Below are 22,084 nucleotides of genomic sequence, written 5' to 3'. Positions count from 1 at the left end.
TGCAGGGTTTCTGCTGATTGTTCCCTTCCTGTTGCAGGTTTTGTACAGTGCTAGAGTACTGTGAAGGCAATGACTTGGACTTCTACCTGAAGCAGCACAAGTTGATGTCTGAGAAAGAAGCTCGGTCTATTGTGATGCAGATTGTGAATGCCTTACGCTATCTCAATGAAATCAAACCTCCTATTATACATTATGACCTTAAGCCAGGTATTTCAGGGAATGTATCTTACAGGGTTGGGGTTTTTTTGGGGGGTGGGGGGGTGGGTAGTGTGTGGGACATGGGGGTTATTGCATTTTTGCTTGTATTTTATAACAAGGATTTACTATGTGGCCTAGGCAGATGAACAACTCAGAGAGAGCCACCTTCCTCTGCTTTCTGAGTTGAAGTTAAGGGCATATATCACCATAATCAGTCCCCAAACATTACTTTTTGTTATAAAAATTATTCTTTCATTCATATATATGGTGTGTGTGTGTGTGTGTGTGTGTGTGTGTGTGTGTGTGTGTGCATGCGGGCATAGTACTAAAAATATTGTACTTTGTTTTTTAGGAAATATCCTTCTGGTAGATGGAACAGCGTGTGGAGAAATCAAAATCACTGATTTTGGTCTGTCCAAGATTATGGATGACGATAGTTACGGTGTTGATGGGATGGATCTGACTTCCCAGGGGGCAGGCACTTACTGGTAAATGTATTAGTAAATGACTTAGATTGTCCCCCATGTTTTATGAATGTTTAGTTTTATATTCTTTGAGATTGTTGTGTTGAAGGCACTGATCCCATGCCTTGAAATTGAAGCGAGGAGTCTGTGGCTAGTAATTGCCTACATTCTTAGTTAAGAATGACTTTAATATGCAGGAACTCCTAGTGTGAATCAGAATTCATAAGTTTTCTCCTTGGGTGTTGAGTGGGGTTTGTGATCTGAATAAGTACTTTTGCTGATGTAATACCAGGACTGTTTCAAGTAAGAACACCTGTGAACCTCAGGCCTTCTCTATAGAGGTTTTGTGATGTGATATACACACACACACACACACACACACACACACATACATATATATGATACAGAGTTTGTTCATTGTAGATGAAGTCAGCATATTTGTAGTCTTTAGATCTGACTCAAAAATTTCTTTATAAATCTCTATGTAACTAACTCTTAAATGTAAGTTATTCTGAGTGCACATCGGTGTCTTAGGGTTGCTATTACTGTGATAAAACATTACAGTCAAAAACAGGAGCAGGCCGGGCGTGGTGGCGCACGCCTTTAATCCCAGCACTCGGGAAGCAGAGGCAGGCGGATTTCTGAGTTCGAGGACAGCCAGGGCTACACAGAGGAACCCTGTCTCGAAAAACCAAAAAAGAAAAAAGAGGGGCTGGTGAGATGGCTCAGTGGGTAAGAGCACCCGACTGCTCTTCCGAAGGTCCAGAGTTCTAATCCCAGCAACCACATGGTGGCTCACAACCATCCGTAACGAGATCTGGCGCCCTCTTCTGGAGTGTCTGAAGACAGCTACAGTGTACTTACATGTAATAAATAAATAAATCTTTAAAAAAAAAAAAAGAAAAAAGCTGGGCGTGGTGGTGTACGCCTTTAATCCCAGCACTTGGGAGGCAGAGGCAGGAGGATTTCTGAGTTCGAGGCCAGCCTGGTCTACAAAGTGAGTTCCAGGACAGCCAGGGCTACACAGAGATACCCTGTCTCAAAAAAAAAAAAAAAAACAGGAGCAAAGGGTTTCTTTGACCTAAACTTCCACAGCACTGTTGAACACGGAAAGAAGTCAGGGTAGGATCCCAAACTCTTCGTGACTGGAATTTTCATCAAATGATGATGAAACTCAGCAGGGGCTCATTGACAAACCATCACAGTACAAATTTCCCAACTTACTCAAGTTTGCCAGAGCGGAGAACATAGACAAACATTTCCAGTTCTCAAAATAAGTGACATTAGCAAGAAGGGAGATTTTGCAGGAAAGAGAGCTCCATACAATTTCATTGAACAGGATTGCAAATCTAACCGTGACTGTTGAGGGCCCCAGGGCAGCCCCCATAGAGTGTGCTTGGGCCCACGCTGACCATTCCCCTGAGTTGTGTTGACTTTGCCTGAAGAGGCATTAGTCAGATATGTGGATTATTTGTAAGCCACATTAAAGTTGTATCATCTGCCTGTGGTGCCACCTAAATAGCTACTGCTTTCACAGTGAAGAGAATTGTCTCTACAGTCAGAAGTCTTATGGACTTTTCATAACAAGGCTGTTCTTGACAACAAAAATCCTCAAGGTCTGTAGAAAATGAGAAAAGCTCTCCTCCTCTGTAGAACACTCATTGTTGGTTCCTGTCATCACATCTTCACTGGTGTTGAAGAGCAGGAGGAAGTGTCCGTCTTACAGCAGGACCTGAATCAGGAAGTCTTGTTTTTTAGGGCTATGCAGGACAGCAGGCGTGATGTTCTTATGTAGAGACACAGGACTGATTTCCAGGCCAGATGTGGTGGGTGTACACATTGTTAATCCCAGCTGTCGGAGGTAGAAGCAGAAGATCTCTGTAGTTGATGGTCAGCCTGCTCTACAGAGTGAGTTCTTGGCCAGCCCAGGCTACATTGTGAAACCTGTCTCAAAAACAACAGAATATATTTCCTATAGAAACTGGTCCAAAAAAAAAATCATTCAGTGTTTTGGCGATAAATTGTTAAACTGCACTGAGCTACCCGTGGGTGCATGTGCAGTTCTGCACCCACCCAAGAGCTCTCTGGACTTGTGAATGAAAACACCATACACGCGCAACCTTTATATTTAATAAGCCTTAACTTGCTTGGTGGCTGGGCATTCCCAGTCCTCTCTGTGGCTAGCACACACTCCCCTCTAGTATTCTTGAGTTAACACTTTCTAAATCTGTGTTTTATCTTTGCTGCCCTGCTTCCTTTTGGGCAGCCTCCCGTGGCTGCTTTCCCTTTGCACCTATATTCCAGCCGTCTCACCCTCCAGCTCCTTCACAGTGTAGTCTGTCCTATGCCCCTCTCATGGCAGGGACTTATCGCCTACCAGGGTACAGAACAACGAGTGCGGCCGCCAGGAACTCAGTGCAGTTTAACAGTTTATCACTCCACAGTGTCAGGAGGTACTAGCTGTGTGTCTGGGGACTAGGATGATTCTTTCAGAATACCTATCTATAAACTTGTCATCTACAGAAACTTCAAATTGACTCAATATCATTTAGGAAAAGTCAGTTTCATTTCTTCCTCTCTTACTGATGTCTAGTGCAGTCAGATTTGTCACCTATAGACTTGCCCCTGCACTTGCTTGCTTGCTTATGTACCCCTTTGTGTGGAAAGACGCTCAAGAGCCATGCTCCTTTCAGTCACAAGGAGACATCTTTCAGGATAGTGTAGAACCCACAGTTAATAACATTACCTGTGATTACTATGGTTAATTTGTCAAAATTTTGAGTTGTGAGATGTTTGCATCTCTGATGGATTGTTTTTACTTACAACTTAACAAACTTATTTTTACCTTTGACATATCAAAATATGAATTTATGAATAGCAGTTTTAGATTTCAAAAGTTAGTGTTTGAATGCTTGGTATATTTCACACACTGACCCCTAGTGCTTGAAACTGCACAGTAAACCAAAGCGTCACAGTCTGGTGCTAGGAGCTTGGGTGCTTTTGTAGATGCACTTTATCCCCTTCCCTGACATGGGGAAGGAAGCCATGTTTTGCATGGCAGGCGACAGAGAAAGCTCATGCCCAGAGGTAAGTGAGTGACTTGACTAACCAGTTTGGGGCAAGAGAGGATAAAGGTGATTGCAGATTTTGGCATTTATATTGTGGATTAGAATAGGTTATATTATAGTGAGAGATACGAGGTCCTATCTCAGTAGAATAACAAAGGCTTTCTTTCGGGGCTTAACAGAGAGACTCTGTGATCTGGTGTGCAGTTTAGTAGAACTGCCTACAATTTAAACAGTGGTTGAGGTGAGTAGGAGAGTGCTTCTTCTATTATTAGAAGCTTAGAGTACGCTGTCACGATCTCCAATGAGATCATGTTTTCTTTATTATAAATATGTTTTCTTACAAAGTTGTATTTTGGTTCAAATGAATTAAAACATTGACTCATGGTTTTTATTGATGAAAGCAGTCTATGTGTAAGAAAATATGATTTAGAAGGTTTTAAACTAAGCATTGTGTCCTGTCTTTTCCCTCCCATTACTTACAGGTATTTACCTCCTGAGTGCTTTGTAGTTGGAAAAGAGCCACCGAAGATCTCCAACAAGGTTGACGTGTGGTCAGTTGGGGTCATCTTCTTCCAGTGCCTCTATGGTAGAAAAGTAAGTTCCATTCCAGCTTCAGTTGGGTAGAGATAAGTTAAGGTGATTGTTATTTTTAAAAAGGTACCAATTTTCATTAACTTAGAATCAGTTTAGGTCCTTCCAAGAAAAGGCACATTTCTTGGTAATTTCCTGGGATCAGTTACTCAACAGTTGATGTGGTTCTCTCTACTTCTTAACCTTTCTTTCCCAAACACTTTCTGTTGGCAACTCTGGCGTTAAGCACTTTGCAGTGTCCGTCTCTCCTTACTTCTCCCAGCTCCTCCTCTCCCCTGCAGACATCTGGCCTGGGCACCATTTGCTCCTGAAACTCCTTAGAGAATACCATCAAACTTACTTCTCCCCAAACCTGTTACTATTACAATCAGAAATGCAAGTTGTCATGGATAATGAATGGCTAGTTTGCCTCCTGCTCAATCTCCGTCACTGTGAGAAGAGAGGTAGAAAAACCTGTCTAGATGTGCAACAGCTCTGAGTTGCTGAGAATAACATCATGACCAAAGGCAGCTTGGGCAAGGAAGAATTTCCAGTCCACCATCGAAAGAAGCCAAGGCAGGAACCAAAGCAAGAGACCACAGAGGAAACCTTCTTACTGATTTGTTTAGCCTGCCCAGCTTGCTGTTTTGTTTGCCCAAGGACCACCTAGCCGACCACCTAGCCAGGAGTAGCCCTCTCATGCCAGTAGTCAGAAATGCTCCCATAGATCTACACACAGGCCAGGCCTCAGCTCGAGTTCTCAGTTCCCTCTACCTGTGTTGAGTTCTGAGAAACTGATTTTAAACCCAGGTCTCCTGGCTCCAAATCTAGATCCATTTCCTCCTGATAACTTGAATGACAGCCTCAATGGTGCTCGGTCAGACAAGGTTTATCTTCCGAAGACTGACTGAATAGGTTTTCCAGCCTACTCTTGACTATCATCTTTGTTTCTATGAGACCACATCCAGCTTTCAAGTAGCTGAGGACAGGATGTTAAAATACAAATCATTTTTGTGGTGGGCTTAGTGGTGATTCTTTGTTTTAAATATTTTATTTTAATATTTTATTATTCTTTTTTAAAAGCCATTTGGTCACAATCAATCTCAACAAGACATTCTACAGGAAAACACAATACTGAAAGCCACAGAAGTCCAGTTCCCTGTAAAACCTGTTGTAAGCAGTGAAGCCAAGGTACTCATCTCCTAATGTTCTGTGGTGTGTCCAGCAGGGCTGCTGTTCCGCCGTGCTCTGGGGCGGGCTGCTCGGCTGGTCTCCATCATTAAGCACTCAGTTAAGCACTCAGTGCTTCCTTAGCCTCTGCTCGCAGCCACTTGATTTTGAAAATTAGGAAGAAACCACAACATCTGGGCCTTTATTACTTTTAGATCTTACTCAGTCTTCCTGTTGTAATGCGGAGATATTTAAGTCAAAAAAGGGGGGCTGGAGAGATGGTGCAGTGGTTGGGGCACTGGCTGCTCTATCAGAGAATCAATTCCCAGCATCCACACACTTTACCACATCCTGTAACTCCATTGCCAGGGGATCTGACACCCTCGTCTCTATGAGGACACGCACATTTCACTGACATCCATGCAGGCAAAACACTCATACAGATAAAATTAACAGTAATTTAAAAAAAGAAAAAAAAGCCGGGCAGTGGTGGCGCATTCCTTTAATCCCAGCACTTGGGAGGCAGAGGCAGGTGGATTCTGAGTTCGAGACCAGCCTGGTCTACAGAGTGAGTTCCAGGACAGCCAGGGCTACACAGAGAAACCCTGTCTCGGAATAAAAAATAAATAAATAAAAAATAAGGAAGAGAAGGTGTAATAATAGCTCTCATTTCTATAGTGCTTTTTATATATACACTGTGTGTTATTCTTACTTTTGTAAAGTGAGAAAACAACCACAGCACACAAAAAACACCTTGCTTAGAGTCTTGTGCCAAACACAGCAGTCTCCTGCTGAGAACACACCTTGTTCTCTGTGCTGGGGTGCACTGGGTCAGAGGTTAGTCCATAAGAGTCCTTTCTGGAAACCTGTTTCTAATCTGCATGTGTAATGTTCTTGGTAAAGAGACCTAGAGCCCCCGCAGAGCAAGCCTTTCCTGACCTTAGCTGTGCTGTGCTTCTGGTGCCCATGCCTTCCCGTGTGCAATTCCCTGTTAGGATCCTACTGAAAGTAACATCAGATACCTAAGACAAAACCACAGAATTGCTGTTTTCTTATGTAAGTACCTAGGCCATCAGAAAAATTGACCTTTAATCCCAATATTTTAAGAGGCAGCAGCAGATAGATCTCTGTGAATTTGAGACCAGCGTGATCTACATTGCAAGTTACAGTCCATCCTACATATTGAGATTCTGTCTCAAATAATAATAATAATAATAATAACAATAACAACAGCAGCAGCAGCAGGTGATTGCAATCAGAGCTCCCTTCAGAGTTAATGCTGGCTTTGTGAACTCATTTTTTGGAAATTATCCATGAATCTTCATTGGATTGGTTTTGTATTGTGTTTTTTAGTTTGTTTTTTTGTTTTGTTTCTTTTATTTTGTTTTTTTTCAAGGCAGGGTTTCTTTGTGTAGAACAGACTGGCTTCAAACTGACTACCAACACCTCCCGAGTGCTGGGAGTGCCGGTGTGTGTCACCGTGACTGCTTCAGTTTTGTTTTTTTGAGATCAGGTCTCACTCTAGTCCAAGCTAGCCTTAAATATTTAATATAGGCTGTCTTACAATAACCCTCCGCTCCAGGCTCCAAAGGGCTAGTATTTTAGGTGTGAGGCACAGTTCTTGGAGGTTATAATAATTTAGCAATAAATTGACAATATGTATATTATGTATTTATATATTTCTTTAACATAATGGTATTTGATTTAGGGTTGGGGTTCTTGGGGTTTTGTTGTTTGTTGGTTTTTGAAACAAGATCTTATTATATAGCCCTGGGTGGCCTAGAACTCACTATGTAGACTGGTTTTAAAAGAAAACCAAAAATAAAAATAAAATCTAGAGATGCAGAGTTGTTCTAGGAAACAGAAACCCTAATGGGACTTCCGTGTCAACGCGCTCTTCATTAAAGACGGTCGCGCTGACTAGAGGGAGAGATTGAGGCTAAGGATGGCTTCCTACAGTTTGACAAAACAAAATGTGATTAGAGTCAGAAAAAAGTACAAACAAAAGCTATCTTAAGAATGTTGTTGGGGCTGGAAAGATGGCTCAGTGGTTAAGCACCCTGGCTGTTGTTCAGAGAGCCTGGGTCCAGTCCCCAGCACTCACATGACAGCTGACAACTGACACTCTCACACAGACTTGCAGGCAAAATACCAATGCACATGAAGTCAACATAAATTGAAAATAAAGAATTTTGTATGTAGAAATAAAACTTTGCAGCAATACATCCAAGGAAAGCAATACTGATTGAGGCTATGATGTGCCCGGGGGGTGCCACTGGAGGGTTGAAATTAGAGGAAAAATGTCATTGTTACCCCCAAAAGTTGTTAAGGTTTGAACTTCTGTAAAAGTTGATCTGTGTATGGTCTCTAACTGTCCTTGCTTCTGTAGGCGTTGGTGGGTTGATGGTATTTAGAAGGTAGGAGATGATTGTGTTGCTATCTCTCTCTTTCACAGGCCTTCATAAGACGCTGTTTGGCTTACCGAAAAGAAGATCGATTTGATGTGCACCAGCTGGCAAATGACCCATACCTTCTGCCACACATGAGAAGATCAAATTCTTCAGGAAACTTACATATGTCTGGGCTGACAGCAGCTCCCACACCTCCTTCTTCAAGCATAATTACTTACTGACTCCTCCAAGATTGGCATGCTCTCTTCTCTTTGATTGGCTTCCAGATGCATACTTGAATTTGAGTGCATTTGAGTGTTTGTGGGTTTTTACATGGGACATGGTTAAGAAGTGTTTGTGAACTAAAGCTCTCCCAGGAGTCCTTTGTGTGAGAGTGGATCATGGACAGTGACTAAGTACACACTCACTCCTCACTGCCCCGGAGCAGCACGAAACAGGAATACCATGTTACGGTAGAACAAGGGGCTCTGTAAATAACGTTTATAATACTTAAATATACTTGATTGTTACTGGAGAGTTGTAATCTGAAGGGTACTTTTCATTATTTAAGAACACATGGAAAAATGAGGAGACATTTGTAACCCGGGAGCTACAGTGCCTGGTACAGCATCAGCACTCGGCAGCTGATCTACAGAAACCAAAGCAAGAACTGAGTGACAGCGGCCGCAGTGTTTATAACAGAATGTGAGAGTTAGGGTCTTTGGACAGTTGGAGACTTTGTCATTTGCCTATTCTGGCTTTTACCAAGTTGTACCTCGAGATCACATGTCAGTGGTCCGCCGCCCTACCCCCGACCCCTTAACCGGTTGTTAAAGGCAAGCTGTCGTTTCCGGACACTTTACACCTTTAACACAAAGAGCTGCCTATTTCAAATCAGTTGAAGTTACTAAATGATAGTGTTTCCAGGGCTTTCAGTGGGTTAGATTAACAGGCGTTTTTCTTTTGTTTCCAGGCCTGGTTCATTAAAACAGAAGACAGTGTGTAACCAAAAGCAGGCCAGTTGTATGCAGGATAATGATGAATTCCCTTCTGGCTCTATTGTAAACTACTGTACAGATGTCGGATTACAATTACTGAGTTTCAGCAGCTTATTCTTGTACAAATGTTTAAAAATACGGCTTTTCTAATTGGATATTGTATTTTTTTTAAGTCTTCTTGAAGGCGCTTTAATTGCTGCTAAATGATATTGCTTTTTTGCTATAAAAAAATTGAATGACCTTGAAGGCACAAGTTGACTGTACATCATAGAGAGATATTAAAAGCAGGCACTCGTTAACAATCAAGGCATGTGCAGTGATCCATGCTGGGCATATTGAGTTCTTCAAATCCGTTTTTTAGGTTCTGGAGCTGTGGAACACATAGAAACTAGATTTATACATTGCCCGTGGTTATTCTACATTTCTAGAAAGTTCCTAGCATCAAGGTGGGATGATAGCCCCATAGAATGTTCCTTGTGGTTTGTACAGATTTGTTAAAATGTGAACATTTGCTAACTACCTTGTGTGGTAGAAACCAATATTTTTTGGGGGATGCTGTATTTCATTCTTGAAAGGATTTTTTTTTCCTTTATTGTCACATTCATAATGCCGAGACTTACATGTAAGTTGTCCATGGTGCAGACAACAGGCTATCCCTGCCAGCCGCCCCTAACATGTACAGTTACACTGTGGCTCTTACCTGGTGTTGCAAGCCATTTCGTTTGTTTGTTTTCATTGTACATAGACACACTGTCTGTTTAAGATGCTGCTGGAATTATAGAGAATGTAGCCAAACAGTAATAAACAACGACAGTAAAAATGTAAAGACTGTGAAAATTACACTCAAAGAACCCTTAAGATTGAGGGTAATAACATAGCTGCTTTACTTAAAAGGCAGGTAAATTCCTTATGCATACTCAGGACAAGCAGGAAGTGTTTCAGGTTGTTAAAGTTAAAAACAAAGTTTAGAAAAAATATTAATAAGAGTATCGGAGATAACGTGTCCATGTCTTCTAAAGTTTTTCCAAATGTAGATTTAAATAGCCTGCTAGTACTTGGGCTCAGTGAACCAGTATCGCCTTTGTGAGGAACTGGTGCTTGCTGCTAAGTAATTTCCATGTTACTCTGGCAGTTTCTACCCATTGCTGTCTTCTTGTCTTCTGGAGTCACCACTGCAGATAAAGTGCACAGGTCTCATCCCGGGGTTGGAGTTTATTGGGTCTAGTTTACTGGGAGAGTGTTGTACTTAGCTCATGCACGTTCAGTCCTCCGCATACTGCCCACCAAAAAAACAGTGAGTGCGTGCACTTTAATAAACACATGGATGTTGAAAGGAGCACAGAGCCTGCCATGACGACATCACATTGAGGGTGGGAGATGTGGTTGGTTTTCCAGATGGCCACCATCTTTTCCTACAAAAGAACTTGAGTTTAAATGTGAACAAACACATCAGGTCCTTTTCTAGTATCACTGTAAATTTCCATGTTTTTTAAATAATTTTTCTTCTGAATATACTAAATTTCAGTGTTTTAAAATATTTAGCCTAATTCCCAAACTGCTTTGACAGCTAGTTTCTAAATTGAATTTTTGGATTTTGGCTCCTTCTGTAGTGGTTTTTGAGTGTGTAGCTTGTCCATTTGTATCTGAATTGGCTTTCCCACCCAAAATGCATCTCCATTTATCTTACCTCCTCTCCCCACCCCCATTAATTATTTTATCTAGAGTCTGGTTATGTAGTCCAAGCTGGCCTCAAAGTTGATAGCAATCCTCCTGCCTCAGCCTCCAGAATGCTGGAATTACGTGTGGGCTTCTTCACTCAGTGTAGTGGTTTGAATAGGTTTGGTCCCCATAGATCAGTGTGTTTAATGGTTGGCCCATAGGAAATGGCACTATTAAGAGGTATGACCTTGTTAGAGTAGATGTGGCCTTGTTGAAGAAAGTGTGTCCCTCTGGAGGTGGGCTTAGAGGTCACATATATGCCTGATCTCCTCGCAGTGTGGAACGGTCTCCATTTGGGTGCCTTCGGATCGAGATGTGGAGCTCTCTCATCTGTTTCTCCAGTACCATGTCTACCTGCGTGCTGCCATGGTAATAACGGACTAACCTTCCGAAACTGTAAGCCAGCCTCAGCTAAATGTTTTTCTTTATAAGAGTCACCTTGGTCATGGTTCTCCTCACAGCAGTACAACCCTAAGAACACAAGAGCAAAGATAGCAGAGCCGTCAAGGGGGTTGGGGTTCGGAAGCCCCCGAGTGTACAGTGCATGCCCACAGGGACTGCTTGTCAGTAGGCAGACCAACTTTACTCAGGGTGACTGAAGGCTTATAAAGTTTGGGGGACTGAGGGTAGGGACATCCAAGATGAGCAAAGGGCATTATTGGCTGAGGACTTTAAGGGACCTAGAATGCCTCATTAGCATGGGGAATCCTCTTGGCAGTCTTGGATGCAGGTTGAATGACTAGGTTTGTCAGGAGAAAGGAAATTGACCCTGCAGACTAAGGCTAAATGACATTCCTGGGTAGAGGCAAGTGTGGGGCTTAGAATACCCCAGACAAGGCCAGAGAGAGAAAACCTCTGCCTAGGAGCAGAGTCTCACATTTGTGCCCAGCCCAGAGGCAATCTGGTCACAGAAGACTTCGGCCTCATTTAGAGCTTTCCCACACTAAGACACCCTGTAAAATTTTTTCAATAAGTAAGATTTGAGTGTATAAACCGAATTCAAGATTGATTTTCATAAAACCAAACCAAAATGGTAGAAAGTTTCCAGTGACTAGCAGGGTGTGTGGCCCTGGCCTGAGTCCTCTTGGGCCTTCAGCTTGGATGTGAATCACCTGCGCAGGCCCACGCCTCAAGGCACAGAAACATCATCACAGTTTTGGAAGCAGGATGGTAACAGCTGTTGTCTAGGTTCTCTGTCTGAAAATGAGGGATCCACGTTTCTAATGTCACTGCGTTCTGAACTATGCCCAGCACTTAGGAAGTACCAGCATCGGCTGCTTTTTAAAACTCCAAGATCATCAGTTTTGCCTTAGGCACCAAAACCAGTCCCCTTTGGTTCTTGTGATAATTTAAATTCCTTCAAGGGAAAAGTAGTTTCTCAATTTTTGAATCAAGTTTCAAGGAAGAAATGACTGGAGTCTCAGAAAAGGGGAGGTGAGCAGGTGGAGTGACTAGGAAAGGATTCTGGAAGGGTTACCCAGAGCTGGGCTAGAAGGACCCTGCTTTGGCCAGTGATGGCTGTGCTCAGAGCTCTGCTGTGCTTTTCCGTCATCTTTCTGTGTCTCAGTCATTTGAAGTAAGATGGGTGGATGGACGGTCTGCTCTTCAATAGAGGAAGCTGATGGAACAGAGCCACATGTTCAGTGATGCATCAGAAGAGGAGAGAAGGGCCAGGCAGTGGTGGCGCACACCTTTAATCCCAGCACTTGGGAGGCAGAGGCAGGCGGATTTCTGAGTTCAAGGCCAGCCTGGTCTACAAAGTGAGTTCNGAGGCAGGCGGATTTCTGAGTTCAAGGCCAGCCTGGTCTACAAAGTGAGTTCCAGGACAGCCAGGGCTACACAGAGAAACCCTGTCTTGAAAACCCAAAAAAAAAAAAAAAAAAAAGAGGAGAGAAGGAGCCGGGCATCATAACACATACCTACAACCTCGAATCAGGGATGTGTGGAGGAGGGAGCATTATAGCCTGGCTGGGCCTATAAAAAGGTAGACAGACAGACAGACCAATCTATCTATCTTTGGAAGCCTGAAATGTCACTTTTCAGTGGTGACAAAAATCAAAGAGCAAGTGTGACTTTTTATATCATCATAAAAGAGCAAACCTAAAGAAAAGTGTTGGAACGCTGTCAACATGTACTGTTGGTGGTGCTGAGTCACTGGAGCACACCCTTGTGACTAAGCTCATTACAGGTAAGATGAAAGTGAGTGCAAACCAGTGCTGTCCTTGCTGTGTTCCCATGCCTTCTGCAGGCAGGCCACCCACCAGTAGGACCTGTGCGCCCTCCCCAGAGAGGCTTCCAGGGTGTTGATGCCTCCCCATGGAGGAGCCAGAAAGTAGCTCTGGGCTTCTCTCTGCCCACTGTTCTCTTCCTAATGAGAGCCTTGGAACTGACTCAGTAACTCACTCAAAAACTGTTCTTGAAGGACTGGAAAGCATGTGCACTTCCTGCCCCCTCACGCAGGCCACCGTGGGGCACTCAGCACAGCCTCCCTTCCACACAGAATCCATTTCAGATTTTCATGTAAGCTTCAAGGCTCCTTGGCTGTTGGGAAAGCCTTAGGCCAAACCATGACCCCACCATCTCACCTGAGTTAATTGCCTGCTGTATATGTGTTAATTCATCCACTTAGCAGGCGATACCAAGGCCTTCCTTCTGTAAGACAGGGTAGTCAGTCATCAAACAGACACTAAAGTTGCTGAAAAATGAATGTGGTGTTTGGCTGTGGTTTTAGGTATTTCCATTTTTTAATTATCTTGTCTACTAATGACCAAATTCATACGTTCTTTTTAAAGATTCAGGAAAAGGATAATGTGGGGATGGGGTGGAGGAGGCTGGCGTCTCTGGTTTGGAAGTGAGCTCCGGCTTTGTCTTCCATATTAGTTTATTAGTGTGAACATAGTCACTAACTTCTACGGGAGGCTTCCACGTCTGTAAACTGCTTACTAACTGCCCTGCCTAGCAGGAACCCACACCTGAGTGCAGAAGTGAGGTCAGAGACCCCCACACACTCCCCCAGCCAGCCATTGGCAGGCCCTAGGAAGAGATGGACGACTGGGCAGCAGCCAGCCCCTGGTTTTGATGTGTTTCTGAACCCATAGCTGGGCATGACAGTCAGTATGAGGCCTGCCTGTGGCTCTCAAGAGTCCCTCACCTGCCTTAGCACACGGGGGTGGGGGACACAGCTGGGTAGGTTGGATTCTGTCTCCCAGGTAAATGCTGCCCCCCACTTTGTGCTCTGTGGATCTGCAGCCACTGTGGACACTAACACCGGTGACTGTCTTGTTAACATTTTTTTTTCCCCGGTGACAATTTTAACTCTCCAGTAGGAATGGGTTTTCCTTCAGTTAGTAAAGCTTTTTCAGAAGAATAGGTTATCTAGCCGACACATAGTTTCAGCTCTGAAACATAGTTTCAAGTCTAAAAGAACCCTCTTTGGAGAGACCCCGCCCCCTCAGCATTATCAGAACAGCTCATCAAGATTCGGAGCTCCCCAGGAGTGGCCATATTAGTTAAGGAGTCTAAATAGCATGGGCAGGATTGTCTTGGGTGTGCATTACATCAATAGCGTGTTTACCTTCAAATATACTTATCTTTGCTTCCCGCCAGCAATGCACATGCGTTTTGGTTTTTGGTGGGGTTTTGTCTTCAGAGTGTAATTTTTATTTTGTTGGCTTTCTTTCCTTTTTAATTCTGAAAGAAGGTCTTGGCCTTTGGTATTAAATGGGCTGATTTGTAAGGATGGTTCAGAGACGATAATTGACTTTCTAGTGGCGCTAATGTTAAACGACCACAAAATGGCTTTCTTGTCTCATGGAGCTCAGTGTCTACATTTAACGCCCACATTTCTAGAAGCCATACTTTGAGATGGAATCTGGAAAATATGAAGTTCTTGGTCCTGCATTGGTTAGAGCGTGCCTGCATCTGGTTAGTGGCCTGGCCCAGAAGCTGTAAGTGGCAATGGGGCGTCTTGTTTTGAACAAGTAATATGAAACCTCGAAGGGCTTTCTTGCCTGTTTCTCAGGCCAGCCACGTTGGCGCTACAATTTTTCCTTCTGGTATGGAGTTTGGGTGGAACTGATGGAACCACTGTTGCGCTGGTTTGCTGTTACCACAGGACTAAGAGTTAAAGCCAAGCAGGGTTTGGTCTCAATAAGAAACACTGTTCTTTGTGCGCATTTACCCCTTCCTGGTAACGCACAGGGTACACATCAATAACAACAGTAACAACTGAGGCCATCAGCCTGTCACCTTCTCCTGTAGCACCAAGTGTTGGGGTCCCCCTCCCCGCCCCCGCCAAGTTTTAAGTTTTGATGATGTGGTTGTTCTTTCCATTGACTCAACATGGCGTAATTGGATAGGGCAAGCTAGAGTTACAGGTCCCCCACCATGCCAGAAAGAAAAGCTTGGTTCTCATCCCATGCAAAAGTCTACTCAAGCTTGGTAAGTCTCCTTGGCATCTCTCCAAGCCAGCTGTCTGTCCTGGGGGTCTTGACTGATGGAAGGGTACTTGTGTTTTTCACACTTGAGCACATTTGGTCATTTGGTGGTTCTGTTCGTGCACTTACAGCCACTGCACAGGAGAAGCAAGGGAGAGCGCCTGGATTCTCATGCCTCAGACCCAGAGTATCAATCCTTCTTGACTTCAGTTGAGTCACGAGGCCTCAGACAGCTTCAAGACACATCAGTAACTTGACAAATGGCCTGTTCCTGTGTGTAATCTGTACTTTGTGAAAAGGCGGCCTTACGTGCACGCATGTTCTCATGCACATAGAATCACGGCAGGAGCCTAAGAGCTCAGCTATAAACATCTGACTTGAGGACCCTGGTATCATTAATAGTAATTGTACATTCTAGGAGGGCATGGGGGGGGGTGGCTGTTAGGAGCTTGGACCCCTCCCAGCTGTGAACATGAAACTGCTCTTCTGTGTTCTGATGTCCAGCTACTGTCTATCATCTCCAAGCTAACACACCATTTAGCCTTTAGTGATTGCAAATTCAGGTGAACTTTTTCTTTTAGCTTCTACACAAAAGAACATGATTGTGTCTGGCATGTTTTCATAATGTTCTGCCTATCAAGGTCCCAACAGATCCCCCCCATTCCAGATGGAAACTCCTGGAGACCCAAGCCTAAGAGTAGGGGAACAAGCTGAAACTGCCCCTCAGGTCCATGCTATGTCCTTAAGAAAAGGATCCCTGGGGGAAAAAATGCTGAACTCTTAACTGTATCTGTGGCTCTGGATTGACCCACAGTAACTAGAGTTCTACCCATCTTGTAGGTTTAGGTGGGGAGGGATGTAGGTCTAGTCTGCTCATAGTGTGGTAGCAGAAGTTGGGCTGAGCTGGGCCTGGGGACCCCAAGGCTTAATTGGATTAAATGATAACCAGCTCCAGTCATTGTGGGCATCACATATATATATATATATATATATATATATATATATATATATATATGAGTGTGTGTGTGTGTGAATATGTGTGTGTATATGTATATATATATATACATATATATATATACGTATGTGTGTGAATATGTGTGTGTGTGTATATATGTGTGTGTATGTGTGTGTGTAAAAGAAACTACGTTCTCAGAATTTGTCAGATGTGAGCTTTAACTTCTTTGACTTGTGTTCCAGCAACCTTAAGATGGCCGCCATACTGTTTAGAAACCTTTGAAGTGATGCAAGTACTTCTGGCCAAGACTTCATTCACGATTCAACATGGAGAGAAAAATCACATCTGAAAAGCGATTCTATTGGAAATTTTAAAGGATCCATTTCCGTCTTAACCATGTTTGGGTTGTCACTCCCCTTACCCCCCACTGGGAAAAGAATGAAAGAACTCAAGCTTAGATGCCATGGCGGAGGCAGAGAAAACCCATGGTCTATCATCCTCTCAGTTACCTGGACGCCACTCCCGCGGGGAGGACAGCCTGGCTGAAGCGTCTTCTCATCCTTGCCCTTTTATGCCCCTGCTTGGTCTAGAGCGGATCCACCTGAATTTGCCAAGGTGCCACAGGACACCTGAGTAGTCCCGGCCCTCTCTGCACTCGCCACAGTTAACTAACAGATAGCAACAAAGCCAGATGTGACCCCTGCCAGAGGTCACACAGCAGCCACTCAGTGTCCACTGCTGCTGTGTAGAGAACTGAAGGACACCTGCAGGAGGGGCCTCATTGTCACCGGCCTGGCTAGAGATGGGAAGCCTCTGGCAAAAGAGCACCATCCACCTGGCTCATCTGGATTCCCACAGATTCCATTGCCCATGGAAGGAAAGACTTCTATTTGCCAATGAGGGTTTTCAAACCTTGCTTGATCTCTGCAGAAGGCAAGGAGCTCAGGACTGGGATGATCTAAGCAGGACGGGGTACTCCGTCCCTTTCCACCCCCAGTGCTTACCCAGCCGTGCTCCTTCTTCAGTCTGCGAAGGGTGTGTCACCCCAAACTGCATATGTCACCCAAACCGCATGTGCCTCTTCCCTGCCGGTCTAGGATGATCTTCCCTCTTTCGTCACCTTAGAGAATGCCTCAGATGGAGTGACTGCTTGCACCATCTGTCCCTTACCTGAGCACAAACTTCTAACTGGCTGGGCGTGGGATGCCTGCCATACCCTAGCATCCCAGGTAGCAACCAGGTAGGACACCTGAGGCAGGCGCTGGCAGTGAGGCGGGATGCTATACCAGACCGCGTCCCAGTCACGATCTTCAAAGCCTGGACCCTTTTGGGCTGATATCCCGGAGCTCCAGGGCGTCATCCAGCCAGCCAAGTCACAGTGCTGGAAAGACCCCAGGAGCCAGAGCACGCTTTCCATCTCTGCTGGCCACGCCCCGGGCCCTGCAGGGTCAGCCCGTAGACCCCGCGGCCTCGGATGGGTCGCGGCTTTTCCAAGTTCGCAGCGCCACCTGGTGGCGGTTCACTGCGGGGCGCCGTGGAGACTTTCTGGGCCGCTTTGTAAGGGAGAGCAGAGGCTTGAGGCAAGACAGATCTATCTGGATTCAAACTTCCCACCCAAAGCTTTCCTACTGTGTGAACTAGAGCCTTCCTAGTCTCGGCTTGAGCAACCTGAGAAGGAAGGCTTGTTATTTCCTAGGAAAGCATTTGGTGGCCTGCCCTCAGACCATCACATCTCTCTAAATAGTCAAAATAATTATATATTAAATTAGAAAAATAGTTTTCTTCCATGCACCACAATTGGTAATGCATCCATAAGGCTGTTCAAAACCTAAACCTGGTCAGTGCAATCTCTCTCCCCCCCCCCAGTGTCTGCCAGTCTCTGCATGGCTCTGTCTCCGTGTATGTCTCTGTCTCTCCCTCCCTCTCTTCTTTCTTCTTTCCCTTCCCCCCACCTCACCTCACCTTTCCTGACCTCCCTTCCACTTTTCTTAACTAGTAAAGACATGCATTTGAAAACGTGAACCTTCTTAGCTCATGTTTTAAGCGCCAAGCTTGGGTCAGAGGAGCTGGACTCTTGCTTTATTTTAGCCCTCTAACCAAGCAGACGGTGTCACTGTAACCTATTCACTCCCTCCTGCCACAGAAGTACATGGAACTGGCTATCAAATTTAAGCCATGTTACATGTGTGTGCTTCCTGTACCTGACAGATAGTCGTAATTCTTCTGAGAACAAGGCCTCAAACAGGACCATGCACCATGGGTACTCCTCTCTGGGCCTTTCTCTATCACATCTGTTGGCACCAGGCAGGGCCATTCCTACTTAAACTGATTCCCAAACCTTACAGTGATGCAGATCCCAGCAGGGTGCCCCTGTTCCAGAGGCCGCTGCCTCCATGACTGGCCAGCCTCAGAGTAAGACTTGAGATGGCAGAGAACGAATGATCACCCAGTCTTTCCAGAGAATCCAAGCTTCAGGAAGCCAAGATGGAACAGCTCTCCCAGACTTCAAGGAACCCATTTCTCCTGCTTAGAACCATCTTGTTTGTGTACCCTAGAAAACAATCCAAGTATGTGCTGAAAAACTCTGGCAGGATAGGGTATAACTCAGTAGTAGATAGGTCACTTGTCAAATATGTGCAAGATCTGCCCTCCAAACAAAAACACACACACAGTCACACTACTGCTGCACCTCCACAATGTCAACACCACACATCTGGAGGCAGGAGGATCAAGAATTCACCATCACCCTTGGCTGCACCTCGAATTCAAGGGCAGCTGGCTTCCTGAGACTTTGTCTCAACAATAACAATTATTATGATTACACAGGATGTAGAAATGAAATGTTCCCATAAGTTCCCCCCACTTATCCTAAGTCAAGGGCTTTTTAAAGATGCTTCCCCTGAGCCCCAGGCAGATGTCTTTGTATTTATTGTGTGCATGTGTTCTCATGTAAGCATGTGCATGGAGCCCACGGGACAGCCTTGGCTCCTCTCCTTGCTCTAGTGACAACCAAGGACCCACCTGTCACCTGTCCTTTGCCTTTCTGGTGCTGAGATTACAAGCGCCTGCTACTGTGCCTTTTGGGGGATTGGGTATGGTTTGAGACAGGGTCTTGACTACCCAGCCTTAGCTGTCCTGGAATTTGCTATGTAAACCAAACTGGCCTCATACTCACAGAGATCCACCTTCATGTGCCTCCAGAATTCTGGGATTGAAAGTGTGCACTACCATGCACATAAAGCTATGCTTTGCTTTTTTGTACACAGGTCCCGGGGGTATCAAACTTAGTTCATCATCCCTGCAAGGCAGGCACTGTGCTGACCAAACCATCAGCCCGAGAGAGAGAGAGAGAGAGAGAGAGAGAGAGAGAGAGAGAGAGAGANGAGAGAGAGAGAGAGAGAGAGAGAGAGAGAGAGAGAGAGAGAGAGAGAGAGAGGTTTTCTCACCAGCTGCTTCCCCCAGCACCTGGGAGAACTTCCTCTTTGCCTTTTCTCTGGCCTATCACTCCAGAGATAGAACAACTTGTTTCAGGGAGGAGGGAGACGCTCCCTTTCTTAAAAGGTAACATAAAAGAGTAGGAGGGCCATACTCTGGGAGAAAATGCCTGATGGTTGACACATGTGTATGTGGTGTTTGGCTGCAGTGCAGTGGGGCTTTCTGGATTCTGGGCAGCTCCCCTGTGAGGATACACAGGCACAGCTAAGATCTCTTCAGTGACCAGAGTCTGTTCCCTCAAAGTGGTGGGCCTTTCCTCCCTGCGCCTAGCTCTCTATCCTCTCAGTTCACACACATTTCTGTGGAGTGGTTTCTGAGGTAGGATGGCGTCTCCTGGGTGCCTGGTTCCGACAACCAGGCAGACCAGCCTGGGTTCTTAGTGCCTGGAGGTTGAGCTGAGCTGAAACTCCAGGCTTTCAGCTTTCATGAGCCAGGCCCCATTGTGAGCTAGACTTCTCATTGATGTAGCTAGGTACCTGTGAGTCACCCCACCCCACCCCGTTCCTGTAAGTAACCTGTGACCCCGGTAAACTCACACGTTTCCCTAAGATAGATTCAAGTGAAACTCCCTTTGGTCTGTCATTGTTATTCTATCTGGAGCAAAGAGATGTTTGTTCACATTTTCCTTGGAAAAGTCACACAGTGCCCCCATTACGGGTTGAGGGAGCCAAAATGAATTTGGGAGGACAAGTTGCAGGCCTCTGCAGTGGGTGCTGAAGTGTTCGCCCAACCCAAGTGAGTGTAGAGCGTCTGTGGAGGCAGTCCTAACGTGGCTTCTTTTCCATCTGTCATACGGAATTGGTGTGCTTTGTGGGTATGGTGGTGGCTGCGTGTTCCCTGCAATGCACCGGTGCTGAGACAGGAAACCAAGGCTAAGCTATCTGAGCGTGGCTCTTCCTCGGGAGGATGCCAGTGTGAACATCTTCCTACACAGCTCCTAAGGCTCTGACCCTTTCATACAGCAAGCAACTCAGGTTGTGGTGATCCCCAGCTGCAAAATTACTTTTGTTGCTACTTCATAACTAATTTTGCTATAGGCATGTTTTTATATACTATAAAGTTTACCCTTGTGTTATTCAAATGACAGTTTCTCTGCCCTCATATCGTGTTTCAATCCAGACTAGGCACGGTAATGCTTATACGAAGAATCTCCTGTCTCAAGTGTGTGTAAACAGTTCTACCATTTATTCACTGCCTTGTCAATAAATGCTGATTACCCAATGGCTGGGCAGAATAGCGAATGGAGCAGGACATTTGTCAACTAGAGGAGGAGAGATGGAGATTCAGACCAGCAGAATGGATGGAGAGAGGACTGGAGCCATGAAGAAGAGGTCTGCAGAGAGATTGGGGAAACACACTGGAATTCCGAAGAGTGAGATCAACAATAATATGCAAGTGTCATGGGGTGGGGCTGGGAGGGAGTCAGATTAGCACAGAAGCTTAGGTTTGCTTCAAACACCCACCTGTTTGGCTTACAATAGTCACGTAATTAGATGCTTGCCAGGCCAGAACCCCCTTTGCTTGCTCGCCATTTCCTATAAAAACTTGTCCTCTTGAGGGCTCGGGGTTGCTTCACCAACCTGTCCTGCCGTGTCAGGGTCAGTGGTGAGTAAGCCCAAGCTCAAGCTTAGAATACAGAGAGCCTAGTGTGATGACATCAGAGTCAGCTCCTGCTTGGTCCTTTGGGGCTCGTGAACAAGGCACAGCAGTACATCATTTAACTGCTCAGTTATTGAGGTGCAGTTTTAAATCAATCTTGGTTTCTTTGTAATGTTATTGAGGAATAACACAAGGTAAAGAAATACAGCTACCAGTTTAACTTACTGCTACATTTATATTCAAGAAATTTCACTTACAAATGGCATCCAACGTGGGGCACTATATGTAAAAGTTCTTCCCCCGCAGCCCCATGCTCCCAGAAATAAGACTCAGACTCAAAATATATTTACAAACAATTTGACCATATAGCTAGGCTCTCTTCTGACTAGAATCATAACTAAGGATAACCCGTTTACTTTAACCTACATTCTGCCACATGGCTGGTCACCCATGCTCAGGTCCCATGTGTCCATCCCTTTATATCGTCCTGCGCCTTGCTCTATTGCAGGATTCTTTCTGCCTCCTCATGCTCCACCTCCTATTTACTGCCTAAGCCATAGGCTATAGGCCATAGGCTTTTTTTAAAAAAAAAGATTTATTTATTATTATACATAAGTACACTGTAGCAGTCTTCAGACACACCAGAAGAGGGCGTCAGATCTCATTATGGGTGGTTGTAAGCCACCATGTGGTTGCTGGGATTTGAACTCAGGACCTTCAGAAGAGCAGTTAGTGCTCCTATCCACTAAGCCATCTCACCAGCCCAGCCATAGGATTTTAAATTAACAGCTGATGCATCTATACAATACACAAGTTATTCTCTCTGTATTTTGCTATTGTTATGATTCGTAATGCAGATATCTATTTTCTGACAGCCTTAAGTGACCCCTGTGAAAAGGTGGTTTGACCTCCAAAGGGGTGGAAGCCCACGGGCTGAGAAACACTGTTCTATATAATATGTGGTCACATGTCTCCTTGAAGAATGGGGGCCATTGCCTTAGTACAGGACTGATGAGAGACTA

The 22,084-nt window shown here is 44.9% G+C and overlaps 1 protein-coding gene across 3 annotated transcripts in view; it reads left to right on the top strand.

Annotated features, from left to right (window-relative positions):
• Positions 1-9,776, top strand: part of Tlk1 (tousled like kinase 1) — a 111,374-nt gene extending 101,598 nt beyond the window's left edge. For 2 of the 3 annotated variants that reach the window (XM_029473979.1, XM_029473978.1), the window contains exons 16-20: positions 38-207; positions 551-686; positions 4,213-4,324; positions 5,384-5,491; positions 7,926-9,684. In XM_029473979.1, the coding sequence (XP_029329839.1) occupies positions 38-207; positions 551-686; positions 4,213-4,324; positions 5,384-5,491; positions 7,926-8,102 (703 nt within the window). In that variant the 3' untranslated portion in view covers positions 8,103-9,684. Of the gene's footprint in view, positions 1-37; positions 208-550; positions 687-4,212; positions 4,325-5,383; positions 5,492-7,925 lie in introns of all 3 variants that reach the window. The other variant, XM_021154516.1, reaches the window with a different exon arrangement.
• The last annotated feature ends 12,308 nt before the right edge of the window (positions 9,777-22,084 follow it).

Source organism: Mus caroli, chromosome 2 (genome assembly GCF_900094665.2).
Source record: "Mus caroli chromosome 2, CAROLI_EIJ_v1.1, whole genome shotgun sequence".
Taxonomy (NCBI): Eukaryota; Metazoa; Chordata; class Mammalia; order Rodentia; family Muridae; genus Mus; species Mus caroli.
Note: the sequence above shows the minus strand (reverse complement) of the source record. Positions and strands in the feature narration are given on the sequence as shown.